General features: G+C 42.8%; 1 protein-coding gene across 2 annotated transcripts; it reads left to right on the plus strand.

Annotated features, from left to right (window-relative positions):
- Positions 1-1,353: 1,353 nt before the first annotated feature.
- Positions 1,354-26,665, plus strand: ERN1 (endoplasmic reticulum to nucleus signaling 1). Of its 2 annotated transcripts, XM_082066761.1 has the most exons (22): positions 1,354-1,546; positions 8,129-8,240; positions 11,953-11,986; positions 12,905-12,977; positions 14,157-14,229; positions 15,298-15,420; positions 16,218-16,319; positions 16,806-17,067; positions 17,688-17,766; positions 18,512-18,674; positions 19,076-19,194; positions 19,511-19,702; positions 20,299-20,554; positions 21,305-21,395; positions 21,741-21,930; positions 22,374-22,473; positions 22,903-23,102; positions 23,217-23,364; positions 23,768-23,895; positions 24,129-24,252; positions 24,500-24,567; positions 24,769-26,665. In XM_082066761.1, the coding sequence occupies exons 1-22, from the start codon at positions 1,475-1,477 to the stop codon at positions 24,973-24,975; spliced, it is 2,916 nt and encodes a 971-aa protein (XP_081922887.1). In that variant the 5' UTR covers positions 1,354-1,474; the 3' UTR covers positions 24,976-26,665. The 2 variants fall into 2 exon arrangements, with proteins under 2 accessions (XP_081922887.1, XP_081922888.1); XM_082066762.1 differs by lacking the exons at positions 1,354-1,546; positions 8,129-8,240; positions 11,953-11,986; positions 12,905-12,977; positions 14,157-14,229 and having other exon boundaries at positions 15,323-15,420; positions 16,199-16,319.
- The last annotated feature ends 577 nt before the right edge of the window (positions 26,666-27,242 follow it).

Genomic DNA, 27,242 nt, shown 5'->3' on the forward strand with positions numbered 1-27,242 from the left:
TCTTCAGTACTTTGTTCTGGCACCTTGTTGTTCTTCAGAAATAGGGCTCAATATTAAAAACGTGAAAGCTTAGGGGGGCAGAGCTGCTACCTCAGCTCCTCGGTGTGCGCGGTAACGGCTCTTCCCGCCCGCCGGGCCTCCCGCCCCCTCAGCTCCTTGTTGGACATGTTTCCTACTTCTGTGAAGCTGCTGAGAGGGACTCGTGTTAAATAACTACAATTTGGTAGTGGCATACGCGCTGTTTGCGCAACTGGAAAACTGCTTTAACGTAGCTTGGTGTGAAGTCCAGCTTAAAGCGAATAAAATTGTAGGTAAAGCGGGCAGGAGCAGAACGGCGCCGTGTCCTCAGGGGAGGCCTCGGTTCTTGCACAACGTGGCGTGGGCACAACCCCCCGCACGAACCGTTATCTGTGCTTACGAGCACCTTCTGTACCCGGGCAGAGGTCTGGATGTGTTCCTTGTGCCCACGGCGCACACAGGGCCGCGTGTTAGCGGGCTCTGCTGCTTCTCAAGTGGCGTGAATGCTTAAAATCTAAGACCACCATAAAGAAACCCGTCTGTCAGCACCAGAGAACTGAAATCTCGGTGGAGTTTGTAGCTCCAGGGTGTTTTTATGAATTCAGGCTTGCAGGTTAGGTCCTCGTTGTGTCTCCTGCCCATATAATCACAGGCACGCTTGTTAGAAGCGGGAGCTGATCTGTGCGGGGCACATGGCGCACTTGGAGCTGCAGAGCACACCGTGTACCATGAATGATATCAGGATTAAAAAGCAAACAGTGTGTAGCAAGGACAAAGCCACTTTGTTATATAAATAAGCATCTGAAAGCTAGGCCTTTGCCAAGCACTGTAAATTTACTCTCTTCTTTTTAAAGCTTCTTCCATTTTGTTCAGTATTTTTGTGTTTATTTTTATCTCTTCAGATGAGTTTGGACCCGGTTCTCGGTTCAAAGAGGCTTGTTCTTTGTTTTTGCGTTTATTTAAGGCATCGCAAGGCACGCCAGGGTCAACACTGACCTTGTCAAACCAGGAGCTATGCCAAATAAATTTGGCCTGATCTGCTTTTAAAGTGAAAAATCAATGGGGAAATTATTCCGGGCAGGGCGGTGCTGGCGGAGGGAGCCCCTTTGTTAAGCCTGAAGTTATCCACAAGGTATTTAAAACAAAAACCAGCAGCACCAGCCAGCTGACCTTGCTCCCTGCGGTTTTAAACGTCAAGGGCTCTTGTCCGCCCGCCCGGGCAGGCCGGTTTTGTCGGGACTCACACGAACGGAAGGCCCCGGAGCCCCGCACAGCCTGGGAGGGACGTGTCGGGGCGGCCCCGCCGGTGCCGGCAGCGCTGCCCGCCCGCGGGGCGGCGTCCCCGGCCGTACCTGACGTGGTGACCCGGGCCGGCAGCCCCGCCCCGCCGCGCGGGGAGCGCCGGACACGCTGCGCCGGGCGGGGGAGCCGGGGCCGCCGAGCCCCGGGTGCAGCCATGGAGCCGCCGCGCCGCCTGCTCGGCCTGGCCGCGCTGCTGCTGCTGTCGCTGCTGTCGCCGGCGCCCGGGGTAAGTGGGGCGGGCCGGGGCTGGCGGGGGCTGCTCTGCGCGGGCAGGGACAGCGGGGGTGTCCCCGGGCCGGCGGGGGCGGGCGCGCTCGGTTCGGTTCGACTCCGCTCGGCTCGGCTCGGCTCGGCTCGCCCGGCGTGCGGCGGCGCCCGGGCCGGGGAGGGCCGGGGAGGCCTCGCCCCGCGCAGGCCCCGCGGCCGCAGGCACAGCCGCCCCGGTGCGCTCCTGCCGCGGCTTTGCCCAAGTTCACCGGCGGGGCTGACGAAGCCAACGCTCCATTTTGCGGTCGTTGCCGCCGGGTGCCCGTGGGTGTGCGCGGGGTTGCGGGGCTGTCAGCCCGTGGGGCTCAACAGCTGCTGCTGTGCCCGCTGACACCTGGGCTGAACGTGCATCGTGTCATTGAAACGTAAAAAGACAGGTAATTTCACATGAAGTAGCAGGACAAAGAAACTTTTAGAAGCTGAAACTATGTAAGTGGATAGAAGAACTAGTGAGACATGCTAGATCATCTTTGTCTGAAAAAAACCTGTTGTGTACATGTTGATATCCAAACACAAATGGTTATCTACATGCCTTGTATGCTGTCATGTGGCATTTTGATCATTCTGTTTTCAGAGCAAAGGTGGGAACATGCACTAAAAGTACATGTGGTTGGTTGGTACTAAAAAAAGGCTACAGTTCTAAATTCAGAGGTGAAAGACAAAGTGCAGGAGTCCCTGCTCTACAACACCTCTTAAGAAATAACCAGGCTGGTTATAAGGTATTACATGGAGCAATAAAAGCACAGGGAAACTGGTGCAAAGCAGATGGAATACTGAGCAGATGATTTGTATGGAGGTAGTAATTTTAAAGTGTACTTTACAATGGGTGCTGTCTGCTGTGTGTGTACTGAGATGGAAAACTAAGTCTTCAAAAATTAGTTCTGAAAGGTGTTTTTCTTCATAAATTCTCGGGATCAGGACACAATGAAAGGTCAGCTGTCATTTACTGTTTCCATTTTACTGAAGGGTAGCAGAGGAAAGTTTTCGGTTATGTTCCTAGATGGATTGTTCGTTGTTACCTGGAAGTGCTGCTGTAATATACGGGGTTATAGTTCAGGTTAAGCAAAGCTGGAAGCTTTGGGTTTTTGCTTGAGATATAATAGCACCACTCCTCTTCTATAAAAGTGAACACATCCAGTAGTGAAGCTGTGTAACATACCTGCTGTTGTTACTTCATTAGGAAACTGGAAAAAATTAAATGCAGTCAACAAAAATTACTTTAAAATCCTTATTGCAGAGTGCTAATGGCTTTGTCTTGCTCTGGACCATAAGGCTGGGCTGAGATCTCTTTATGATCCTGACAGATTTGGGATTCATTTGCATTTGCCAGGAAAACGGTGATTTGCAACTCATGAAGTTTTAAATATAATGCTTAATAAGAATACTAAGAAATATTTTTTAAATATTAAAAATACTCTTCGAATAATCAGATTATTACTAAATTTTGTATAATTTTACTTGCGTAGTAACAAAAAGCTTGACTTGGGCCCTGGCAGAATTCAGCCCTGTTTTGCTCCGTTTTTGGCTCTCGGTCTCCCTGCCGTCTCCCCTCAGATCAGGATCTGACCTCGGCTTCTCCACTTCTCTGTTTCTTTTCTCAGCTCTTTTTGCTCTGCCAGCTGTAGTCCTTACCGCGCCTTCCCAGCTGAAATCCAGTCTGCGCTTCAGCCCCTTTTCATAACTAGTTCTAATTTCTGTGAATGTAGTCCTGGTCATCTTACCTGTGATTAACCTGTTTACCTGGGAAATCTTATTTAGAACTATTAACGTCACTTGAGTAATAAATTCCCATGAAAAAGACTGGAGTACAATTCTTGGTATTGAGGTAACGTGAGAAACATGGAATTGCCTAAAGGTTTTGCAGATTGTTTTTTCTATAGATTTCTTTGTCCGATAAGTGTACTCTTTGTTATTTTATATCCCAACTTTAATATTGTCTTACAATTCATATTCTATAGTCCATCAGGGGCTGATTTAACGTCATGTTGTGTCTTTTGATGTGTTCTTGGTGGCAGCGTGAGCTGTTTGGATTATTAACTGATAGGCATGAAAACCGATGCGAAGGTTTTAAACAGGACATCTTCAGTCACTATGTTATTTAACGTTTACGTGTTTCACTTGAATTGCAGGTCTCCCTGGTTGCTTAAAAAACATTAGTATATCAGAGTTTAGGTGTTTTAGGGGAATGCAGACGTGTGTCGCACACCTAAAATGAGCGCGGACAGCTCTGTCCTGCAGTGTAAATTCATGTGTTTGTCACTCTGCACTTCTACTCGTTTTGGCTCCTGGTGTTTTTGTGAATATTGTAATAAGTTCGGGTTTTACAGAGTTTTCGGTGTTTCGTGTTGTAGCATGCATGGCCAGGTGAATGAACGGTCACTGGGCCTGGGCTATGGTGGTGGTGAGAAATAGCTGACAAACATATGTTGTGATGTAGTTTAAGATTAAAAGATCTGTAGATTTGATTTCACATTCTAAATAAGATATAAGGTATTGTTTGTCAGCTCTCATATGTTGACTTCATTATTAGTGATACTAATTTACCAAATTTTACAAAGAGCTTTTTAATGACGTGGTTTTCTCATGTGTGGTGAGTTTTAGCCTCTAGCCTGACCGTGTAATTAGAAGATAACTGTCAAAGGCAGGGTAATGGATCATACTCAATCTGTGCTTAATGTGCCAGGTGCTTGTGGTGTGTGCTGATGTTGAAAATATTTTGCTTTGCTTCCTTACTGGCTTACCAATTGTGGTTCCAGTAGCATAAATTGCGGTACAGGCCTTTTCTTACTGAGAGGAAGGTATCTACGTGTTTTCCTGTGCTTTATTCAGGCTTCAAGAACCTCTGCTGGTGTCACCCCCACAGCAAAACAGATTTCTGGGTTACAGAACAATAACCTCAAAGAATGGAGTGGCCTGCTTTTCTTGCTGTTCCCACCATCTTCAGTGGGATTTGTGCATACTTAGTGACCTGCATTTCAAAAATACTGGTTTTGAGAAGATAAATTGATGGAAGAAATTATTTCTGCGGGGATCTGCTTTCTTCTAACACAGTAAAACAAAATATGGCATTGCTCTGCTAACTCTTGACAAAATTTGCAGTGAACAAAGATAATATCATCTTTGACATTAACTGTACCACACACACAAATGCGCCAGAACTTGCTCTGCAGCTTTCGCTGACCTTCCTTTGACTCCATGGGCCTTTCAGGATTGTTCTGGGTCATTTTGTTACTTTGATTTCTAAAACATTTTAACTAAAGATGTGGTAGATCTGGACTGAGCGGGAGATTCTTATGCTAGGGTTAAATACTATTTATAATGTGCATTTGTATTTCTGTTTATAAAATGCTATTTCTATTAGATGGTGTATTTCTAGTGTAGCTTAAAAATGCTATTTTCTATCTAGTCCCAGATTTTAGTCTGTTATGGATTAACAACAGTCAGCACTTCAGAGCATTTGTCAAAGTTCAATTCAATGAGAGCCTGAAAGTTAATAAAAATTGTTTTGAATTAAATTATTGAGAATTAATTCTAAAGCAGTCTTCAAATAACTTCAAAATATTGTAAATCCTGCACTTGACATCAGTGCTGGTGTGGAAGATGTTTATGGGCACAGACTGTCAAGGCTCTCACTGAATTCCAAATAGGGTGGTTGTGAAAATAGACATTACAGTTTCAGATAAAATAAGACCCAAACTAGCTTTTCCTTCTACCAAAGAATGGTAGCTGGGAGTGGCACGTTTTCCCCCAAACCAAGGATTCTACACTGAAAAGCTTAAAAAAATCTAGTGTAATTTCATGGTCTGACTGGGATCTCAGAACTTTATAGGTCGTTCTGCCTGTGGGCAACATCCAGGTGCTGGTCTGGTTTTCAACAGAAACTTGGCGTGAATAACTTCTCCAGCTTTGGTTTCTTTCCTTACCGTTTGTGAGTGACCTGCAGGGCAGGTGTATGGAAAAGTTTTCTTAAGGCTGCACAATGTGTAGAGGAACTTTTTTGCATATTAGTACCTCTATGTGATCGCGAGCACTAGCAGCCTTCTAAAACGTCCGTAATCTGGAAGACGAAACTAGTTACTGATGTTTTGGTGCGAGTTTCAGAGCTCACATTGAATAATTTCTGTGGCTTTGATGCCACAAAAAATAGATACTGAAACGTTAAATGTGAAAAAGTTAAATCTACAGTACAGTAGTGTTCCATGTACTATATATTACTGATATTTGATACCCAACCATAGTCATGGTGGTCGTTTCATAGGCACGTTTGTGTGAAGACGCCACATGCTTTATTCACTTCTCAGTAAGAAGGCAGGAAGACAACACGCTTTGTGGAGAATGTACTGATTCTGTAAGATAAGATAAAAGATAAGAAAAACTTGTGCAAACAGTAGAAGGTAGACTAGAAAAACAATATTAGTCTGTATACATGGAAGATGTGGTGTGTTTGCTATATGTTGTATTTTATTTGTAACTAAACTTCAGCACTAGTCATTCACTGTGGGTGTCGAATTCCCACCTGCAATTTAAAGGAACTTCAGTAATTTTCATTTCTGCCTTTAGCAGTTAAATGTTGTTGCTCAGCTTGCTGTGTTTCACTTTACATGCAGTTTCACTGTGTTTGTGAACTGAAACGATCAGTTTGGATAATGGATGTTTTGGGTGTATCGTTTCTGATAGAAAAGCAAACAGAGTCATTCCAGTCTTTTAAATTAAATGTTTTTGTTCATGGAGCAGGTTTAGGGTAGATACATCTTTGTGAATAAACAGGTATTTCTGTGGTGTATAATGTACAGGATTTATACTGTATAGCATGTTGTATTGAAATGTTGCCTAAAAATGTTTTCTGTACATGTGGTGGAAGAAGAATTAAATTCTCCGGAAAGGGGATTTTTTGTGATATAGCTGCAGTGAAAATACACATTTGTTAGGTATGAGAAAGCTGACATGTCCTTGCCAAAGGTCTGGGTAAAAAACATTTTCTGAGAGGTTCCTGGTGATTTCTCCCTTGAGCTGGTGCAGATCCGTAGTCTGCACTTTGAACGGCTCCCGCTGTCCCGCGTTGGGCAACGGGTGGCAGTTGGGAATGGTGGTTGGTTAAACGCAGTTAACCTGGCGGGCACGGCTGGTTTGTGCAATTAGTTGAAGTTCAGTGCTGGAATATTCATTCAGTGCCTTTGGTTCATGTTTTTTGTTCTGTTTCTGTTTCGTAAGCCCAGAGCCCTGCAGACAGCTTTATGCAACCAAGGCTTTCAAGCTATTTCATTAATTACAAAGCTTCTCAGGTAACATTTAAAGAAGTTAAATAACCATTACATCTTATCTAAAACAAAAGCCTGGAAATACGTATATTTTGTGTGTGTGTGTGCATTAAGTATCTCTTAGCTTAAAAGTAAGCTGGCTTTTCAACATTTTTTGTATAAGAGGAAGAAGTTCCTTACTTATGATGAATCGTTGTTAGCCAGAATTTTTCTTTTTAAATGCATTGAGATCTTCAAGTGAAAATTCATATGAGCGCAAAATGTTACTACACAAAGGTTAATTTGGAATAGATTTTGACCACCATCCATTGCTTCTTGTTTTCATCACAACACTGTTTCCAGTACATTTTGGATTTTTTTCCCTTTCTTACTAGCTTGAAACCAGAACGATTAGTAATGACGGCATGAGCACCTCAGGGCTGCTGTGTGGCTGTACCTATACACACATTTTTGCATCTGACTGCTGCTACGTCTCAAGATGTAACCCCTGTACTAACTGAGTATCAGAAGTTGGCTGCGTTTTGTGTGTTTCGCAGGTTAAGGTGTTCCCCGCTGTTACTGCCTGGGGAGAGCTGAATTCGGATCCGTCAGAAGGAAAAACAAATGGACAGTTCCCTGTATCCATGCATTTTAATTTGGCAATTGTGTATTTTGCTTCGCAATAATTCTAACGTGACTGATAATTGTTTTTTACAATTTAAGTCGTCGGAGACATTATTAACTGTGTAAAACACACACACTTTCATTTCATGAACTGCGGTAGGTTAAGAATTATATTTAACTGTGAAACTTTGTAAGCGTGGCAGGTGGCACGCAGCTGAACAACACGGCTATCGGCTGCATTCTGGGGACTGAACCTTGGCAAATGGATGTTCTATTGACTCGGCAGTAGCACAGTTTTGACATTAACACTTGGGTTCTCCGAGCTGCTTTGACGTTCCTTAGTCTTGGTGACTTATTGCATAGTCTTTGTGTCGATTCTTGCCTAGGTCAGCCCTGTCTCTGGTTTCTCCTAACTCTAGTGCAAGAAGACTTTGATATCAAGTTGAGAACAGAGGTTGAGTTAAAGCATCTCCCAGTTTGTCTCTAGGGGAACTTAGCACAATAAGCAATTCCATAATGTTGACAGGAAGAAAAAAACCTCACTGAATTCAAAGAGGCAAGAAAGTTGTCCAGTCTGTGCGATTAAAAAGAAGTCATGTTCTAGACAAAGTAGTGTTTGACAGTTACGAGCAAATTCTGTAGTAATAGTCACATTCAGCATATGGATTTTCCTTTTCCAGAACACCAGCTCCGTAACGGTGCCAGAAACACTGTTGTTCGTCTCAACCCTCGATGGGAGTCTGCACGCCGTCAGCAAGAGGACAGGGGCGATCAAGTGGACGTTAAAGGAAGGTGAGCAGGAGGTCTCCTGATGCCCCCTACTCAATAACGTTAGTAACAGTCAGATCTCTTGATAGTTCAAACTGTTTTCGGCCCTTGTAAATACTTATTTTCTTTCTTAATTTTACTCTTGTTCCAGAATTAAGCTCCAGTGTCTCTGGAGTCACGTTCATCTCCGTATTTTCACTTGCAAATCTTTTCCATGTTTATGGTTGGAATGTTTAAGCTGCAGTGGCATGGTTGGCAGGTACCATGTTTTATGGGAATGCGTGCAATATAAGCAAACACAGAACAGATGTCAAATGAGGGTGTCAGCTGGTGGAACTGGTGGCAAAGGGCTTGCAGGATTCTGTCTCTGTAACCTACATTCACTGCTGCAGTGGCTATCATTCAAACCTTGGGTCTTTTTTTAGTAATACATGTTTAGGAACAGCACAGTTTGGTTTTTTTTTAAATAAAAGAACTACAGTTATGTAAAGAAATATGACATTGCTCAGTGACTGGAAGCAATTTTGTAATTTTAATTACTGAGCAGAGAGAGCTCTTTCTGTTTTCATGAAAAATTCCATATTTAATACAAATTTGTTTTAGTGGAATTCTGTTTACATATGGTAGAAGTGATAGTAGCGCCTTCTCTGCACTTCGGGAAATGGAAAGGAGTCACAGTGATTGCATCACCCTGTCCTCTATTTTTAAACCTGTTGTCAGTTTAGTAGGTGAGCCGAAATGGTAGGAAATGGATTCTGTGTATCAGATGTCTGCAGTACAGACCAGTTATTTTATTTGTGAAGCCATTCATATTTGAATGCAAATCTACCAGACAAAATGTTAAATTAATAAACAAGCATAGAATGCTTTTGTAGCTCCTCTTGGAGTAAAAATGGGTGAGCAACTATTTTCTCGAAGGATCTTCATTAGTAAGTGTGATTACATTTTCTCTCATCTCCTCTTTAAGTTTAGACCTCTCCTTTCCCTGAGCAGGCTTGAATGAAAAAGGATTATCAGCCTCCTAGATTGTTGCTATAGGCTATTGCCGGGTTATGAGCAGCTTACTGGGTTTTGCTTGTCATTCAGCTGACACGAACATACGCTGCATATTCCCATCCTAGCAGAATATCCTAACTGGGCTGTGTTTGCAGCCAGACTTAGTAAAGTGTCAGGAGGTTTTTTTGAGGAAGAAATGAATGCACTTCAAGTAATGAAAAGGCTCTTGATCGGGGTGTATTGCTCAACGACCTTCCCTTGTTTAAAAAAAAAATGGTTGCAAAACAATTGTTGGTACAGTAGAACTGCCGGACTGGTTAATCTAGTTTTATAGGACTTCTTTTTTTTTTTTTTCTGTTGCTAACTATGTATTGTTCTGCATCTTATGCACATGAGGTGTGTTCACTTACTTTTTGCAAAGTACTTACTGCCCATTAGTTTATTTCTGTGTAACAGAACAACAGACCAGGGTCAGTGAAGTTGTCATTGTTACAAGATGCTTAATGAGTTGACTTAGTTAGTTGTACATGGAACAAGGCCTGTACATATAAATTGGATAATTAATTTGTAATTGGAGGGGTTTTATTTTTGCAGATTTGTTGTGTGGCCACCCTGTGGTGGGAAGCCCAACAAAGATGCAGCAGTGTTAGAAACTAATAGCTGTGGAAGTCCTTGCATCTTGCTGTGCTAAATCCCTGAAGACATTCAATAGTGCAGAATTCAGTATTAAATGAGTGTCTGAACACAGTTTTTGGGTGCGCTCTCTGTCAGCAATGAGCTTGTATTGCTATAATTCCCCAGGGGGAAGTGGCGGGCATTGCAAGCACTGGTCTTGCAGGTGCCGTTTTACCCTGATTATCAGACGATGAACCATGTGTTGTGGTTCACGTACTTGGAGAAGTTGTGGCCGTCTCCTGAAACGCTGCAACGGCATTCATCAGGAAGAGAACGTTTTATTGCTGCACTTAGGCAGCAAGGCATTTAACAAAGAGTAATTCATACACGTTTTATTTTCATTGGGGAAAAAACCAAAGCAGTGTTCATTATCAGGCAGTACTTAAACAAACAGGAGAATCTTGCCATGTGTTGTTTGTTTTAATTTAGCACTGAAGCTTATCTTAGGTTTGGAGTGTAAGTGAGCCGGTGGTTGTCACCACAATAGTATGTTTGGGTTTCCTGCCTTCATGTGGTGCTGCAGGAGCAGCAGTCTGGGTGCTCGTGTTCCCCATAAAGCAGGCAGAAAAAGCAGGTCAGTCAGTAACAGGACTGTCTGGCAGTTCAGAAATAAAGCTGCACTCCCTGCGGTTGTATGTGGCGAGATCACAGCCCTGCTTGTTGAGGGTGCTTAATACCTTCATTTCTGGTTGGCTTCTGTGGGTCCCGCTGTCTGACAGCTCAGGATTTTTCAGTGACCAGGTAACTGACGCTGCTCATTCCTTGGGCTTTGGAAAGTTCATAGAAAGAACCCACACTCCTCCTCCCCCACATTTCTGAGAGGCACCCTTTTTCCTGCTGTGACCCCACAAAAACATTGTACTGAAAGGGTGTAGCACACATTGAAGATCAGAGACCAAAAAAGGCTCTTGGTGCCATCTCTGATCAATAAAAGGAGCCGTCGGCTCTGAGTGACAGTGTTTACTTAGTCTAGAAAGGGGGCAGCTTTTGGACAGGATCATACCAAAAAGCTTTATTTAGGTTTATTGCAAGAAGTTGGCTTTTCCTCTGCTACAGGGAATGGAAGTTTAAGGGAGAGGCTGATGTATTTTTATCACAATTTTATCACATTTTCTCTATAAAGCATTTGTTCTGATACGGAATACTTAGTGCTTTGTTCCGTGGTTATCACTGTTGTTGGTATTGGAACAGATTGGGCCTATTAGAACCACTTACCTAATAACAGAGAACTGCAGTTCAGGGAAGTTTTGAAAGCAGGATTACGCATCCAGCCTCAGCGTGTTAACGCTTGAGTGCTGAGCTGTTGACGAGAAGAGAACGCCTCAGCTCTCTGAATTTTGCAATAACTTTTTCCGTTTGACCCGTTGTGGAACAAAAGGCGATTTCGGTTATAAACCAACTCATTCTTTTACTAGGCTGTGTTAAAGCATATGAAAACTATTTTAAGACGTGACAATGATAAATTAAACTCAAGAGTCTCTTTTTATCTCCACGTGATTTCTTGTTTCAAAACAAACTTTGAAATAAAGTTGGAATATGTCCCAAACCACATGAAAGTGAATGTGAAGAGTTCATTGCCCGTCTTCAAAGTGTCTTCGCAGACCTACAACCTTAGTTCAAGATCATGAAAGTGTTAAGAAAATTTACATCACCCCTGTAGCTAAAAATGTAGAGAAATGGTTCTCCACAGTCTGCCTGCCCAGGTGGATGGTGCTTGTAGTGAAGAGAATTCCTTTCACTTCAGAAAATAAACTCTTCCATCAGTTTGTGCTCATTCGTTGTGATAGCCTCATGTGGGGAAGTGAATCACATATTGGTCCGATATTGTGGATAAAACTGAGCAAAGAACTTGAGAAGGTTTAAAACTTCTCAGGTACTTTGTAGTTTCCAGTTTTACAAACCTAATTTCACAACCAAACAGGCGATGGTTGAGGCTGCTGAGTGGCCACTCTGTGCCTCAGCCTTTTGAAAAGGAGGAAGTTGTTGCAGGCCTGACTAGTCCTGTGTCTGGTGTTCAAGGAATTGAATTGCCAATATTAGGACTTTTTTTTTTCTGTTTATGCAGATCCTGTACTCCAGGTGCCAATACATGTGGAAGAGTAAGTCTGTTTCCTTTTTCCCATTTACCGCTTGCTTGATTTCACTGACATCTTGAAATTTGGTTTAAACCAAAACTATCTGTGTTCTAGAAAAGTTGCATGATTTGCATACGTCAACTTAAGGTGGTTTAGGGAGCAGGATAAATAAAGGATATAATTAGCTGCATATAATTATCTTATATGTAGCGCTAAGAAGAAATACCCTACCTGCAGAGTGTTCTCTCAAGCCCTTGCTCAGGTTTAGAGATCGAGTGTGTTACTTGTGCCTCAGTCTTAATTGAGCAGCTTTGAAATGACAGAAACAGCCAGGGAGTGATCTCCAGGTTTTAGATTTACTCTCTTCAAATAAAAGACTAAAAATAGCGAAGCGCAGGGAACTCCAACCACCACCACCACCAGAATCTGCAGATGGAACCCTCAGGCTGCTACTTCAGAGTAGTGCTCTGCACTGCAATCTCATCAGAAAATGTGGGGCTTTAACTCTGAAGTCAGTAGTAACATCATTTCTCTTTTGTGGTTGGTGTTTGATGTTGGGGTTGGGTTTTTCTTCTGTAGTTTCGGTGGGGGGTTGCCTTTACCTCTCAAATTTACACTGTTCTGGCAACTCTTTTATTGTTCCTTGCCTTCCTTATGCTCTCTGGTTTTGTTTATTTGTTTGGTTTTAACTCTGTGGCATTTTAAAAGCCTGTCACATTTGGATCGTTGAATTTTCAAATGCATTAGTAATCTTATGTTATATCAGTTCTGAAACTTTATCTTTTTTCATTTTCGCAGTTAATAAATGAAACTTCAAAAAATGGATAATACAAAGTAAAAAAATTGTTGTCAGATGAACTTGTCTGTAAAGCCAGTTGCTTTTCTGTTCTCTGAGAAGTACACTACGCTTTTAATCATTTATAATTGCTGCTTAAATTCTAGGCCAGCATTTCTTCCAGACCCAAATGATGGCAGTTTGTATACGCTTGGTGGCAAGAATAATGAAGGCTTGACCGTAAGTATATATTTTTAAAATATTTTGGAAAAGTGCCCTAATCAGGCTCTCGTGAACGCTAAGGGAACTCCCCAAGGGAACTTTCTTCATTCTTCACAGTACTGTAAGGGTTTTTTACTGTTTAAGGGAAGTGCATCAGTTTCTTGGAAAAGCTCGGTCAGACTGGCCAAAAACCAGGGTCTGCCGACACCTTTAGAAGTTGTCATGATAAGATTTAGTAAGCAGACAAAAATGCTGAACCTTTTCAAAATAATCACCAATCCGTGTACCCCACAGATACGAGCTAACATTTGACTTTTATTTTTGAACTTCATGGTGATACTCAGTAAAGCGTTTGGCTTCCCACAAGTTTCTCTTCTCTGGCAGCTGCTGTGATTTCCCTTAAGAACTTTAATATTAGTCAAATATTTTAGTATTTACTCACCGCTCCCCCCACCTCCCAGTACAGCCGGATCATAACTTACAAAATGATTCTTGGTTCTTTTCCTGGGTGAATCCAGGAAGCAGCAATTTATTTGAACCTATTTCTTCATTCTGCTAATCTCCTCTCATTTTGAATTAATGTCTGTTTAGAGTCACTGTTATAAAAGTTTTAAGCAAACCAGAGTAATTTTAGTATATTGAAGTAAACTGATCTTTGGCGCAGCTTGTGGCCTCACCCCAGTAAGTCTCTTAAAGCTTAGTAAGGATGGTCGCCCGTTCGGTAAGAGTGGTCCAGGCTTGGCGCCGTCTCAGGAACTCGTCAGTCGCAGATTGATGCTTTGCCCTCTCAGCAGTTTCACTTGTATGAAGATATCCGGCCTTTATCAGTGTTACCGTACAGTCCTGTGGAGAACTATTGTATATGTGTTTTAGGTGAGGCAATTAAACCACAGGATGTTGAAGCGCAGACAGTTTATAAGTGATGCTGGTTGACCTTAAAACAAGAGTCTTGGCCTCCAAACCTCTCAGCTGCAGGCAGCTACCTGTGTTTCTGCTTGTGTAAACTCACTGAGACAGACTTTGTGGTCTGGGTTTGCAGAGCAGGGCCCTGACCTGAAATTTTGAGTTCTCAGACACTGCAATAATGCAAACAAACAATATAAAACTGTCATTGGAGATTTCTGAAGTTTTCTGTGAACAAACATGAAGACTATCACACCAACGTGAATAAGCTTTTATTGTTTTTTGTTTCCCTAGAAACTGCCGTTCACTATCCCAGAGCTGGTGCAGGCATCTCCCTGTCGCAGTTCAGATGGGATCCTGTACATGGGTGAGCTCAAATTTAATCTCTTTTAGATTGTAATATATTCAGTGACTATAAAATTTAGAGAGTCCCAGAGAGACTGCAGGGAAATATGCTTTGTTTTAGGTATTAATTACAGTTTTTTTCACAAACCTTTCTGATGACAGGAAATCTGATTAATATAGAATTCAATTACTGTTTGAAGATTAAAAAACAACTTCTCCTGAAGGAGAATAAAGCTTTTCTAAGCAGTAAATAGCCTGTATGGATTTATTTGGTTTCTTGAGATGCTACCTCTCAACAAAAAGTGACTTCTGCTTAAAATTTTCTTAAACTTATGGCATTGATTGCCTGACAATTATAATTAAATTAGAAATCCCATTGCAACACGGTTGGACATCCTCTGTTACCCGAGATACAGTCAGTTCATTTATATTACGAATAATAACAAATGTATGTCTCACTGTCCTGACTCATTCTAGTTGCAGATGGATGTGGGAGGAGAAAGGGAAAAGGAGGGACAGTTATTACTTCCCCCAAGAGTATATGTGTGAAGGATCAGGATGCACTTAGTATTGGGTTTTAACCTCCTGAAGGGCCAATACCTACTTGTCATTCTCAGCTTTCTGTCTCTGCACTAAGGGAATGAAAAATGTTGATTTGAAGCTTCTAATTATATGTGTTAGTGTCAAAGAAATATTTAAGTCATGGCTCACGTAGTCTTGAGTGGGCTGTTGGGATTACAGTCCTTAATTCAAAACGTGTTAGGCTCTCACATTTTTTTTCCACCTACTGCCCTTCAACATTAGCACTTCAGACCCCTGTTCTGCTGCCTCCTGGGGTCTCCTACACTCTGAACTCTCTTAGATTTTTATCGGTGTGAAAAAATAATTCAGCCAATGGTACTTACCATTCTAAATATTGTGTTTAATTCTCTTGTCAATATTTGGGATCGGCCAATAATGCTAAATGATGAAACTGAGCCTATCAGAATTGTTTTAAGTTCACGAGCCTGCTAAAGAAAAAAGACTGAAAAGCTTGATGGAAGTGCAGTTTTCCAACTGAATGGTAATGTGGCTTAAATTATCATTTCAGGTAAAAAGCAGGATATTTGGTACGTGATTGACCTCCTGACTGGGGAGAAACAGCAAACCTTGACTTCCTCCTTTGCAGAAAGTCTGTGCCCATCAGCATCGCTCCTGTATCTCGGGAGAACAGGTCATGTGCTTTTTTTTCTGCAGCTTAGAAGAACATTTGTTGTTGTCGTTTTTAAAGTTTAGGATCATAACAAATGACCTTGTGATCAGTTCAGGTTTTCACGTTTATTTCTTAGAAAAACTTCTGTAAATTATTATTTTAGGCTGCACACAGAAAAATTAGTAACTATGGGAGTAGAAATGTGTTTATTTAAACTGGCAGCAGGCACGGTCCATGACTCTTGTTGACTAAGTGGCATTCAAAATGTATTTACTGGAGCATTCCAGCAGCAGCTGTGAGCCCGTCTGCTCTGTAACATACAGCTCCTATAGAAACCGTTTGAAGAAAATGGGGATATAGCATATCCACTGACATTACAAATGCCGTATTCTAAAGAACTGTTACAATTAGACCAACAAACACCATATAGGCGTTGGCTAGTAAAAAGAATAAGTCTTATAGTCTTGTTTTTAACCTTTGTATTAATGTGTTCTTCAAGTGTGATAGTTCAGTTACAGAACATGATATGCTGAATTTTAGAATGCAGGGTTTGGAAACTTTTAAGTAAACCAGACTACATCAGAAGAAGTTGTGCAGTGAAAGAAAATGTTGGTAACGTGGGCAGTAACTCTGCAGGGAGCGGGTCGAGGATTATCTTTAACAGCTACTAAATGTTCGTTTGTCAGGAGTGCTGGGAAAACGAAATGCAGAGAGCAGGAAGTGCTGTGTGTGGTGTTTGGAGGAGTCTCACATTTGAGGTGATCGATTCTATTCTCTCATAGGTTTTTTTGCTTCACAGACTGTGTATCTTTTAACAGAGTACACGATCACAATGTATGACACCAAGAAGAAGGAGCTGCGATGGAATGCCACTTATTTTGACTATGCAGCTAGTCTGCCTGATGAAGACATAAAATACAGTAAGAATTTAATTGCTGTCTCTTTTTGTCTTTCCCCCCCCTGCATATTTGCTGTGGGTTTTGCATATCAATATTCTGATTTTTTTCCATAATTAATAGGTCAGCCCGCCTGTCTGATTTTTGTGCAGTTGATTTGCATCTTCCAGTTTTTATCCTATACGTGCTGTAATATCTAGAACTCTTTAGATAACTTCAGGGAAACCGAATCTAAGGAGGTGCAGCTCTGGAAGATATTCTTCAAAATGTAGTGACAAATGGCAGGAGGGGCAGCAAACCGGAACTGTGGTGCACACTCAGCAAAAGCTGTTGTAATGCTACTGCTTTGCAACTGAACTTTTATCATCCTAATTCTGATGACTGATGTGCTCATCAGCTATTCTTTTGCAGTGTAAGGTCTCATGTTACATGAGGCTCGACCTGTTAATATTTTTATTAAAATCGCCTGTCTGCAGCAATCCAGGTAATCTGTGTCTTTGTATATTGTAGAAATGTCCCACTTTGTGTCCAATGGAGACGGGCTGGTGGTGACTGTGGACAGCGAGTCCGGGGACGTGCTGTGGATTCAGAATTACGCTTCTCCGGTGGTGGCTTTTTACATCTGGCAGCGTGAGGGGCTGCGGAAGGTCATGCACACGAACGTGGGGATAGAAACGCTGCGCTACCTGACGTTCATGTCCGGGGAGGTTGGACACATTACCAAGTGGAAATATCCTTTCCCAAAGGAAACAGAGACCAAGAGCAAACTCACGTGAGCACCAGTATTCCTGTTATTCTGTCTGTTCAACAGAGCTTTGTTAGTAAAATCTTATTTATGCACATTCAGTTAAGGGTTGTTCTACAGGTTTCAAGATGGTGAAAATACGTAAAGGCAGCTCTAGTTCTCCAGCCGTTATTTCATAACATCTTTGATCTTTTACTGTCTAAAGTCAGAGACCAAAAACCAAAATCTATCATAAACTTACGAAGTGTATACTTATAACTTTTATCAAATGTTCTGTGTTGAATATTTTCTTAGAATATGGAATGGAATTGTTTTTATAATGCGAAGCCTTTCACATTATAAAAAAGGTGCATAGCATTTTGCCAAATACCAGTTATCAAATAGTGCAGAAATAGGACATGAATTATGTCAAATGAGTAATTGTGATGTGAATAATCAACTAATAATGCTTTCATAATAAAAATAATGGTTTCGTAGTACAGCAGTACTTAAAATAATTTCACAGATCCAAGCTTTTCAAGATATAAATATTGATGATTTAAGAAACTAACGCATTATTTCTGCAGGATTGTGTTGCCAAGGTTTTACCTAGATGGTGAAACGTCCATTTGTCTACTTCTTTCTAACACTTACTGTTTTTTTCCCAGACCGACTCTATACGTAGGGAAATACTCCACAAGTCTGTATGCGTCGCCATCCATGGTGCATGAAGGAGTAACTGTTGTGGTAAGTTGGGAGCTGCAGGAGTTGAATGACCCCTGCTGAAAAGTGCCCGTACAGAGCTAGAGCTGTCCTGGGTTTAAAAAGAGTTGAAAAGGAGACATACTTTAAAATACATACTAAAACAGACAACTTTGCCAAAGGGATCTGATGAAAATAGAAAATAAACCACTGAAGGCTGTACATGTACAGAAATTTGGGGTTAAATTGCAGATTGCTGTCAAGAAATGCATAGCAAATTCAGTATGTCATGAAACAATTAACAGAAAGCCTTGAAATGCATGGCCACGTTTCAGGAGTGATTTCAAAAGCTGCAGAGTGGCTGCAGCTCACGGGGAGTTGTGCCAGGCAAGCTGAGGGGCGTCCAGAGGTTGCCGTGGGGTTGGTGCGTTGTGGTTAGTGGTAAAATTGCTGTTTGGTTCATCAAAGGAACTCCACGTAGATAGGAAACTGCATCAGTTTTGTTTTGCTCATGCTGTGGCTCCCCAGGTAGGAAATAAAGATCCTGTTTAACTTTTCTAAAAAAAGAGAGAGTAATCTCCTCTCCCAGGCAACGCGTAACTCAGGTCTAATGTCCAAGGTTGCTGAGGCCGTTGCTGAGGGCGTAATGACACCGTTTACTTATAGTGACTTTGCTGCCAGTAATTTTTGCTCACCCAGTAATTCTGACCTCCATTTGTTAATTTAGTTGCCTATTTAAATATTTCAGGGACACCGTGCTTCCTTAATTGTAACAATAATCTCTTTCTAGCCCCGCGGCAGCGCCATCCCCTTACTGGAGGGTCCAAAAACAGAAGGAGTCACGATTGAAGACAACGGCGAGTGCGTCATCACCCCCAGCACGGATGTGAAGTTTTCGGGCAGACTGAAAGAAAAGAACAAACTGAGCTACTGGAACGACTGGCTTTTAATAGGTGTGTGAGTGAGGTGCAGCCCCACTCGTGCGGCATCGCGTTGCCGTCTGGTGGCCAGTTCTGATCCAACACTCAGCGCTGGAGTTCGGTTGCTGTAAATCAGTCACGGTGGTGCCCAAACTCAGGCAGTAGTTACTGAAGCCTCGTAACGGTGCGTTCCGCTGGCCAGGAACCAAATCCACAGCCAGGGCTTGAGCACAGAGCCTTCAGGCCTGTGGTGACTCTGCCTGTGAGTGCGTGGGAAGAACAGAGGGAAACAAAACCTGAGCTTTTGTTCTGTGATGTTCTCAAGCCTTTTGTAAATCAAGTTTTATATATGCTGTTCAGGAAAGATGCTCAAATCAAGGGTATATATCCTAAAAAGCGACAACTTATTATTTCAACATGTGTTTTATTTAAAGGGCACCATGAAACACCATTGTCTGCTCCTACGAAGATCCTGGAGAAATTCCCAAGCAACTTACCTAAGAGGCCTGAAAATGTGATTCCAGCTGACTCTGACAAAGCCGCTATTGAAGAGGTTTGTGATGAGAAGTATCATTTTACTGAGTGATTGAAGAATGTTGGGGAAGGACTCAGAAGAAAAGCTACGTGGAATTACTTCACACTTTTTGTGTCATATTTTAATGTATTTAGCACGTAGTATCACTGGTATGATGTATCATTCCTTATTTCAGAATTAGGGCTTTCCGCTGATTTTCTTTTCAACATACAAAACTTCCTTTGACTTTGGTAGGATTAGAAATTATTACAAATTCTTGAGCAGAAAGACGAGTGCATAACTGCTCCATTACCTGTGGAGATGTTGAGCTAACAGAGTTTCCTCTGCCTTTTAGGTTATTGACATGGTTGAAGGGTCCTCGACAGACGTGCCTCCCGCTGCTCCCAAGGATATCGAGGAGAAACCTGCTCGGCCTGTCCCTCGGCCAGAGGCCCCCGTGGACTCCATGCTGAAGGACATGGCCACCATCATCCTCAGCACCTTCCTGCTTGTGGGCTGGGTGGCTTTTATCATCGCTTATCCAGTGGTAATGCTGACTGAGCTTCGTGTGCTTTTGAGTTCTGGGAGACCCAGTAACATTTTACAGCCCAAGAAATGATCCAGGAGTTAGAAAGTAACACACTACAGGGGAATTATTTCCTTCCTCACAGACATGCAGGGGGTAACAAAAGATGCAAATTTGATATAACAGTGATTTCTCCAGGCGTATGTGACAACTCTGGAGACTTTTACATCCTACTGATTCTGTTTTTTGTGTATGTTAACGCTTTTCACGGACATGATCTTAACACCATTGGCTTCACTTCTCTTTTCCTTACCTGAACCACTGTCGGATTTTCTGGCTTTTGGGATCAAAACCTTTATCTGTGGTTTAATGACACCCAGTCAACCTATTAACAGTTAGCTTTTGCCACATTAACCAACCAGTGTGATGTCTCAGCTTTGCAATGGAAAATTAGAATGAAAGCGAAAGCGTTCCCCACCCTCCTTGCCTGATAGTGTCATAACACGAGAGTGTTTCTCCCACCTTTCGGGTGTAGCCACCCCAATAAGCTGTAGAGTTTCCTTTTGTGACGTGACGATAAGTAACTTTGCTGACAGAGCTGTGGTCCTTTCCCGCAGAGCGTACATCAGCAGCAACAGAGGCAGCATCAGCTGGAAGAGAAGATCCAGCTGTTGCAGCAGCAGCAGCTGCCCTTCGGTGCTCCCAGCGACCTGTCCCCAGAGGCGGATTTCTCAGACACCTTGTGCGGCCGGCCCGAGAACTCAGCTGCCAGCACCCCAAATCTGTCCCCAAGAGCGTCAAACCATTCTGCCTACTCCAGCGTCTCCACATCCGACGTTGGGAGCTGCATCTCCACTGAGCAAGAAGAGGGAGGTAAAGTTGATCCAGTGTCTTTTATTGTGCATCTCTGTATTTCCGCAGTCTGTGTGGTGATACAGCACAACTATTAAAATATTTCTTGATGCTACTTCACAGATCAGAAAGCTGAAAAGGACCGTTGTTCTCCTTTGGTCTGACCATTTGCAAAGCACCATGCAGGTGACTCTGAGCAGGATTATTTGCTTGAGGAAAAACATTCAGTTTTTAACTGCCATCTGAACAATGACGTTGTCCATGGCAGTATATTCTTATAGCAGGTAGGGAGGTTCTAGGGAGAGTTTAAATTAAATAAAATATTATAAACTGGAATCAAGATACAAGGATTAGGCAGTGCAGCCTTCCTGCCTGATGCTCCTGCGCACTCTCCAGTCCCCCCAGAGGCCGTTCAGGGGAACCACCAGTAACCACCTCTGGAACTGTCAGTCAGCATGTCCCAGATTCAGCAAGACATCTACAGAACTTTCTAGAAAGAGTTTCTCTGAGAACCACCAGTCTCTCATTCTGTCTCGAGTCAGGTGTTGTGTGCACCATGTGTTTGACTCTCTATGTTGGATTATTTGTTCACCAGAGAGCATTTCCCTATGCAGCATGAATACTGAAATGCAGATGTTTATTTGATCATGCGTGTTGTTAATTTAAACGTGAGCAAAAAGACTTTACCAAACTGGCCCAGAAGGATGTGCAGTTGTAAAGGGCCAACTTAACCCATCCTAAACCAGTCTTTGGTTCTTGTTTTTTGTTCAGATGAAGACGCAAACAGAGTGATGGTTGGCAAGATTTCGTTTAACCCAAAGGATGTATTGGGACATGGAGCTGAAGGGACAATTGTTTACAGGTAAAAGACAATATGTGTTTTCAACATTAAATAGGCCAATTAATGTCTTATTTGCATTAGGGTTTTGTTGGTTTTTTTTAAAGACCACATATCTAATATGAACAGAAATTAAACTTTTGAAAAAGTACTTTGCATGTGTCTGGACTATTTTCATGCAGTTTCTTCCCTAGTAAAAACTACTTTAATTCCCTTAGAAATGTTTAATGACCAAATGCATCTGTTTCCAGCATGAGAAATGCTTTAATATGCCTCTGTTAAATGTTTTCTGTTGTCACGCACTGTTACATGCTTTGTCTACAAAAACGCTGTGTAAAAGGATGATGTGGTTTTCCTTCCTCTTTGCAGGGGCACATTTGATAACCGTGATGTTGCAGTGAAAAGAATTCTTCCCGAGTGCTTCAGCTTCGCCGACCGGGAAGTGCAGCTGCTGCGCGAGTCCGACGAGCATCCGAACGTGATCCGCTACTTCTGCACGGAGAAGGACCGGCAGTTTCAGTACATCGCCATTGAGCTGTGCGCTGCCACCTTACAGGAGGTGAGGGGTCACCTGCAAACCTACGAATCTGTGACAGTCTCCCTGGAAGGCCCTTGGTTTCCTTTAGCGTGCGTTGCTGAAGTGCCTGCTGCAGATGTTCTGCAACAATTGCACACTCCAACAACAGGGTGGTTTTAGACCTTTAGAAAGATGGCCCTAACCCTGCACTGATTGAAGGACAGACGTTGTCCTTTGATTTTTCCTTTTTGTGGAGGGCTCCCTTCTGGTCACCCACCCCGTCCTACCATCTGGACTTCGAAGATGTGCTACTCTTGCTGCTGGAGCACAGCGCTGCATAGAACTGTAGCTCTGAATGGTATTTTAGAGATCATCACCTTTAGCCAGAACAAAAATGCTTTAATGTGTGTTACCAGCTAGCATTAACCTGCAATTTAGACATGGTGTTTTGGCTGAATCTCTTGTTTTTCTGTTGTATTTTATAGTATGTTGAACAGAAGGCCTTCAGTCACCATGGCTTACAGCCCATCACTCTCCTGCAACAGACAACATCTGGTCTTGCTTACCTGCACTCCCTCAGTATTGGTAAGAATGTCTCATTTCAATACATTTTCTTAACTAAAAAAAAGAAAATAAATTGGTCCGGTGCTGGGAACTGGTTTGTTCAGGCCAGGAAGGGAGGTGCAGCAGCTCCACCTGATGCTGGCAGCAGTTGTGTCTGTTGTTTGATACTGGCCTTGTCCCTGTGCCGTTCTGCTGCACTGCAGTAAACAGGCCCATCATTACCATTTGTTCAGGGCAGTGCATTTTCTGGAGAGAGGTCATAAAACATGATGACTAGTGGTGATGGAATAAAAAAGTGATGAGCCCTTACTGAAGGCAATATTTTAAGGTCAGGACTTTGATTTAGCAAGCAGTGATTCAGCTTTGTGAAAGGTTTGCAATGCAAATAAGTTAAAAAGTTACAAATATCATTGGGATTGCCTGGAGTGGTTAAATGGGCGTTTATAATAGTCCACAGGGACCTGAAGCCCCATAACATCCTCATCTCGATGCCGAACGCCCATGGGAAGGTCAAAGCCATGATTTCGGACTTCGGCCTGTGCAAGAAGCTGGCAGTGGGCAGGCACAGCTTCAGCCGGCGCTCGGGCGTGCCGGGCACCGAGGGCTGGATCGCCCCAGAGATGCTGAGTGAAGATTGCAAAGAGAACCCCGTAAGTCTTCGGATTGTTTTTTTCTTAGATACAAAATAACCACCCTGTGATAATGAAAGTCTTCAGGGGGGGGGAAAAAAAGTGTTATTGCTATTAAAGGTTGTTTACTTGCAGACATACACCGTGGACATCTTTTCAGCTGGCTGCGTCTTTTATTACGTGGTATCTGACGGCAGCCATCCCTTCGGCAAATCTCTGCAGCGGCAAGCCAACATTCTGCTGGGTGCTTACAGCCTCGAGTCCTTCAGTGCGGGGAGGCACGGTAAGGAAAGTATGGTAAACGTAAAGTGCTACAGAGTTTAGTGAACTTCCTATGGGTGTTAAAATGCCAACAGAAATTACACAGCTTTGACCCTGGCAAGTGCTGAAAGCTGCATTCCTAAAGTACTCGTGAAGTAAAGCTGCTACAGTTCTTAAAATTGGAACCCCAAAGCATCTCTAGGATAAGTAATTTGCAACCCTGCAAGCTTCACTGTAGAGTTATTTCATGTATTTAAAGGGTAGGAAAGTACTGAAGTGATCCAACACTCGTGACTTTCTGTTGGTTGCTCAGCATATCTGTGAGGGTGGTATTTGAGCTGTTGGAGAAAGTAGAGAACATAATGATTTTCTGAAGTACAAGAGATTTCTCCACAGCCTAAGAACTATCACTGTTTTCCTTGCAGAAGACATAGTCGCTCGTGATTTAATAGAGCAGATGATAAACATGGATCCTCAGAAACGTCCGTCTGCCAGCTGCGTGCTGAAACACCCCTTCTTTTGGAGCTTAGAGAAACAGCTCCAGTTTTTTCAGGTTTGTGTTGACCTTTTCAATCCTTTCTGCTCCTGTAGACATTCTGCAGATCTTAAATTCAGGCTCTTCTGGCTTTGTCCATGGTTGAGCCAATATAATCCACACCCTACTGTGTCCCAGTCCCAAGCATAATCCATTATCAGGACAGGCTGTACCTGGCCAGAAGAAGCAGTTATAAATTGTTGTGAAAATCTTGGAAATGAAACTAGAAATAACCTGAGTGTCTCTTCCAGGATGTCAGTGACCGGATAGAGAAAGAATCTTTAGATGGTCCAATAGTGAAACAGTTAGAAAGAGGCGGAAGAGAGGTGGTGAAAATGGACTGGAGACAGCACATCACTGTTCCTCTTCAGACAGGTAAGAGATGGTATTTATCAGAATGGGAAGGAATTACCTGCTGTTCCCGGTTTGCTGGGACAGGAAAATAAGGATAACGCTGTTTTGGCACCTTTACTTGTCAGCAAAGTATTTCTTCAAATTAAAGTACTTATATATATTGAAACATGCCTGTAAGGATATGTGACTGTGGGCATGCATACCTGACTTTTGAGATCAGCAACTAAAAGTGCATCAAAACAATAAGATCTTGTAATTTCTTTTGCAGATCTTCGAAAATTCAGATCCTATAAAGGAGGCTCAGTCCGGGATCTACTGAGAGCAATGAGAAATAAGGTGAGGATTTCTTTCTGTAAGCAACACGCAGCCCTGGGTCTGCCTCCCTTTGCTGTTTGTTGCCAGTCTGTCTGTCGTACCTTGGTTTAGGTATTGAGCTCCTTTAGGATGGACTGATGCATTTTCATGGACAAAGTAACCTTGTATCTTGCAGATCCTGGGACATTGACTGAACTCTTCCTGTTCTTTTTGCCTTCACAGAAGCACCACTACAGAGAGCTGCCTCCCGAAGTGCAGGAGACCCTGGGCTCCATCCCCGATGAATTTGTATGTTACTTTACAGCTCGTTTCCCTCACCTGCTGCTCCACACCTACCACGCTATGCGGATCTGCTGCCACGAAAGACTGTTCCAGCATTACTATGATCAGGACACTGCAGAGCTGAGCCTTGCAGGAGATACTGTTTGAGAGAAGGATGGAGCTTTCTGCTCTGGGACCAACTTTGCAAGCGCAGGGCTGTGAAACAGGCCTGCCTTTAGCAGGGAAAATGGGATCAAAGAGCTGAATTTTCTCTCTTTGAAGAAACCAAGCCTCCAAAAAGTGCCTTGTACCTCTGCCTGCGCTGGGTCAGGAGGTGGAAGGAGCCCAAGGGGCGAGCGGTAACTTCAGCAAAGCGAAGAACCCTGCTGCTGGACTTAGTCCAGGGCAGTTTCCAGGACAGTGAAAACAGAGAGCAAAATCTGGATATAACCGTCACCCAGCATCCCTGTACTGTACGTGATTTTACAACCGATGCGTTTTATCACAAAGAATCAAAATACAGTGATTGAAATAATGGATTTACTAGGGACTGGGATCTGCAAAAGGAACCTTTTAGTCATAGCAAATCATCAGAACCTGCCGTTGCACTACTGGCACACGATGCAGTAGACACCCCTCAGTGATCGTAAAGGGAATCATGATTATCCAAAAAAACAGTAGAGTACAATTTCTGCTTAATTAGTACTACCCCAGAAAACTACTCTCTCACACTCGAGCAGATAGATAGTTCTAAAAATGCTGACTTGAAAAATCAGTTAAAGGTTTACCTACTTGGAAAATAAGCCTCATTGTTTAAATATGTACCAGTATTCACAGAAGAGCTTGAACAGTCCTTGACTTAAATCACAGTATCAGATCTACACAAGTAACTTCAGAACAATCCCCTGGTGGCAGTTGTGAGAGGTTACACAGAATCCCAGAATGTCAGGGGTTGGAAGGGCCCTGGAAAGCTCATCCAGTGCAATCCCCCCGTGGAGCAGGAACACCCAGATGAGGTTACACAGGAAGGTGAGTCATTATCTACTGCAAGTGTTCCTTGTAAAAAGGGTTCCCAGTGGCAGAGCCAGAGGTAAGATAAGTTCTGGGGAAAAAGGAGTTAAATAGGAAATGACGAGAGACATACAGAACAGTGAAAGGAGAGGCCGTGTTTGTGACGGGTGCGATAAAGCTGTAGAGGAACCCCATTTTCTGTTTGTGTGGGTTGCTAATTACATCCACGTGAGCCTGTGTTTTGAAGATGCAGTATTTCTTTTCATCAGCCCTAAAGCTGTGACAAAGCATTAAGTGTGCGCAAAGGGTGAAGAAATGCTGAATTCTAATATTAGTGGGGTTTTGTTTTACAATCTATTTATTTAACATATTTATATTTATTTAATTTTTACTACAACGTGGTATCAAATCCAAGTGGTACAAGTATAACGCATGCCAAATCATTCTTAATTGGGTTTGTGTCTATATTTAATCATAACAACTGGCAGAGGAAAGTGATACTGCATCTTACAATGAAATTATTAAAGGAAAACCTACAAAATGGGAATTTGTATGACTGTGCCATTGTGTCTTAAAGTAATAAATTATTGACAGTAATGCGTATGATTGGGTATGTACAGCTACTTTTCTGGAGATACTTTAAGGGAAGTTTTTTTCCCTAGTTTTGCAATGTATGAGAGCAATTTACCTAAGATGCCAACTGTGCAAGTTACATGTTTCTAAAGCTTGAAAAAAAATAATGGTAGTTTTTACCTAAGAATATTCAAAGCTTATTTCATATTTTTGTAATGTAATGTTATTTTATAAATCCACTAAATAAAGACTTGTACTCAGATGAAAAAACACACCCCACTCCCCCACACCCCACACCCCACTCCCCCAACAAACAAAACCCACCCAAACACAGCTTTTAGTGCCAATATAAGCAGGACTGTGGCCTTGTGTGGACTGACAGAGGAGCTGGGGAGCAGGGAGGGGTAACGCAGCTACAGCTGCACTGGGCCTGCAGCAACCGAATGCACCTGCCTGTGTCCGAGCAGCAGCCTGCTCGAAAACCACCGGCACCCTGCTCGAAAACCACCGGCACCCTGCTCGAAAACCACCGGCACCCTGCTCGTCACACACACACTCACGTCTTGGGGTGGGGTGAGCATCCAGCCTCCTTGAAGTCCCAGGAAGCTCATTTCTTCTCAGTTCCCAGAACAGCCACACCTACACATTGGTGGCTGAGTCAGGCGAACAAACACAAAAAGGCTGGAGTGAGTGCACGCTGCAAAAAAATTGTTGCTGCGCAGTACTGTAATCCGTATAAAAATCTGTTGCGTGAAACTAAAAGTTGACAACCAGCCACATGATTTACAGGAAAAAAAGCCGATCTGTAATGCAGCTTTGTGTGCTGGAGCACAGCAGGCTGAGTGCCCTCA

The sequence above is a fragment of the Streptopelia decaocto genome (assembly GCF_964273445.1).
Source record: "Streptopelia decaocto genome assembly, chromosome: 16".
Taxonomy (NCBI): Eukaryota; Metazoa; Chordata; class Aves; order Columbiformes; family Columbidae; genus Streptopelia; species Streptopelia decaocto.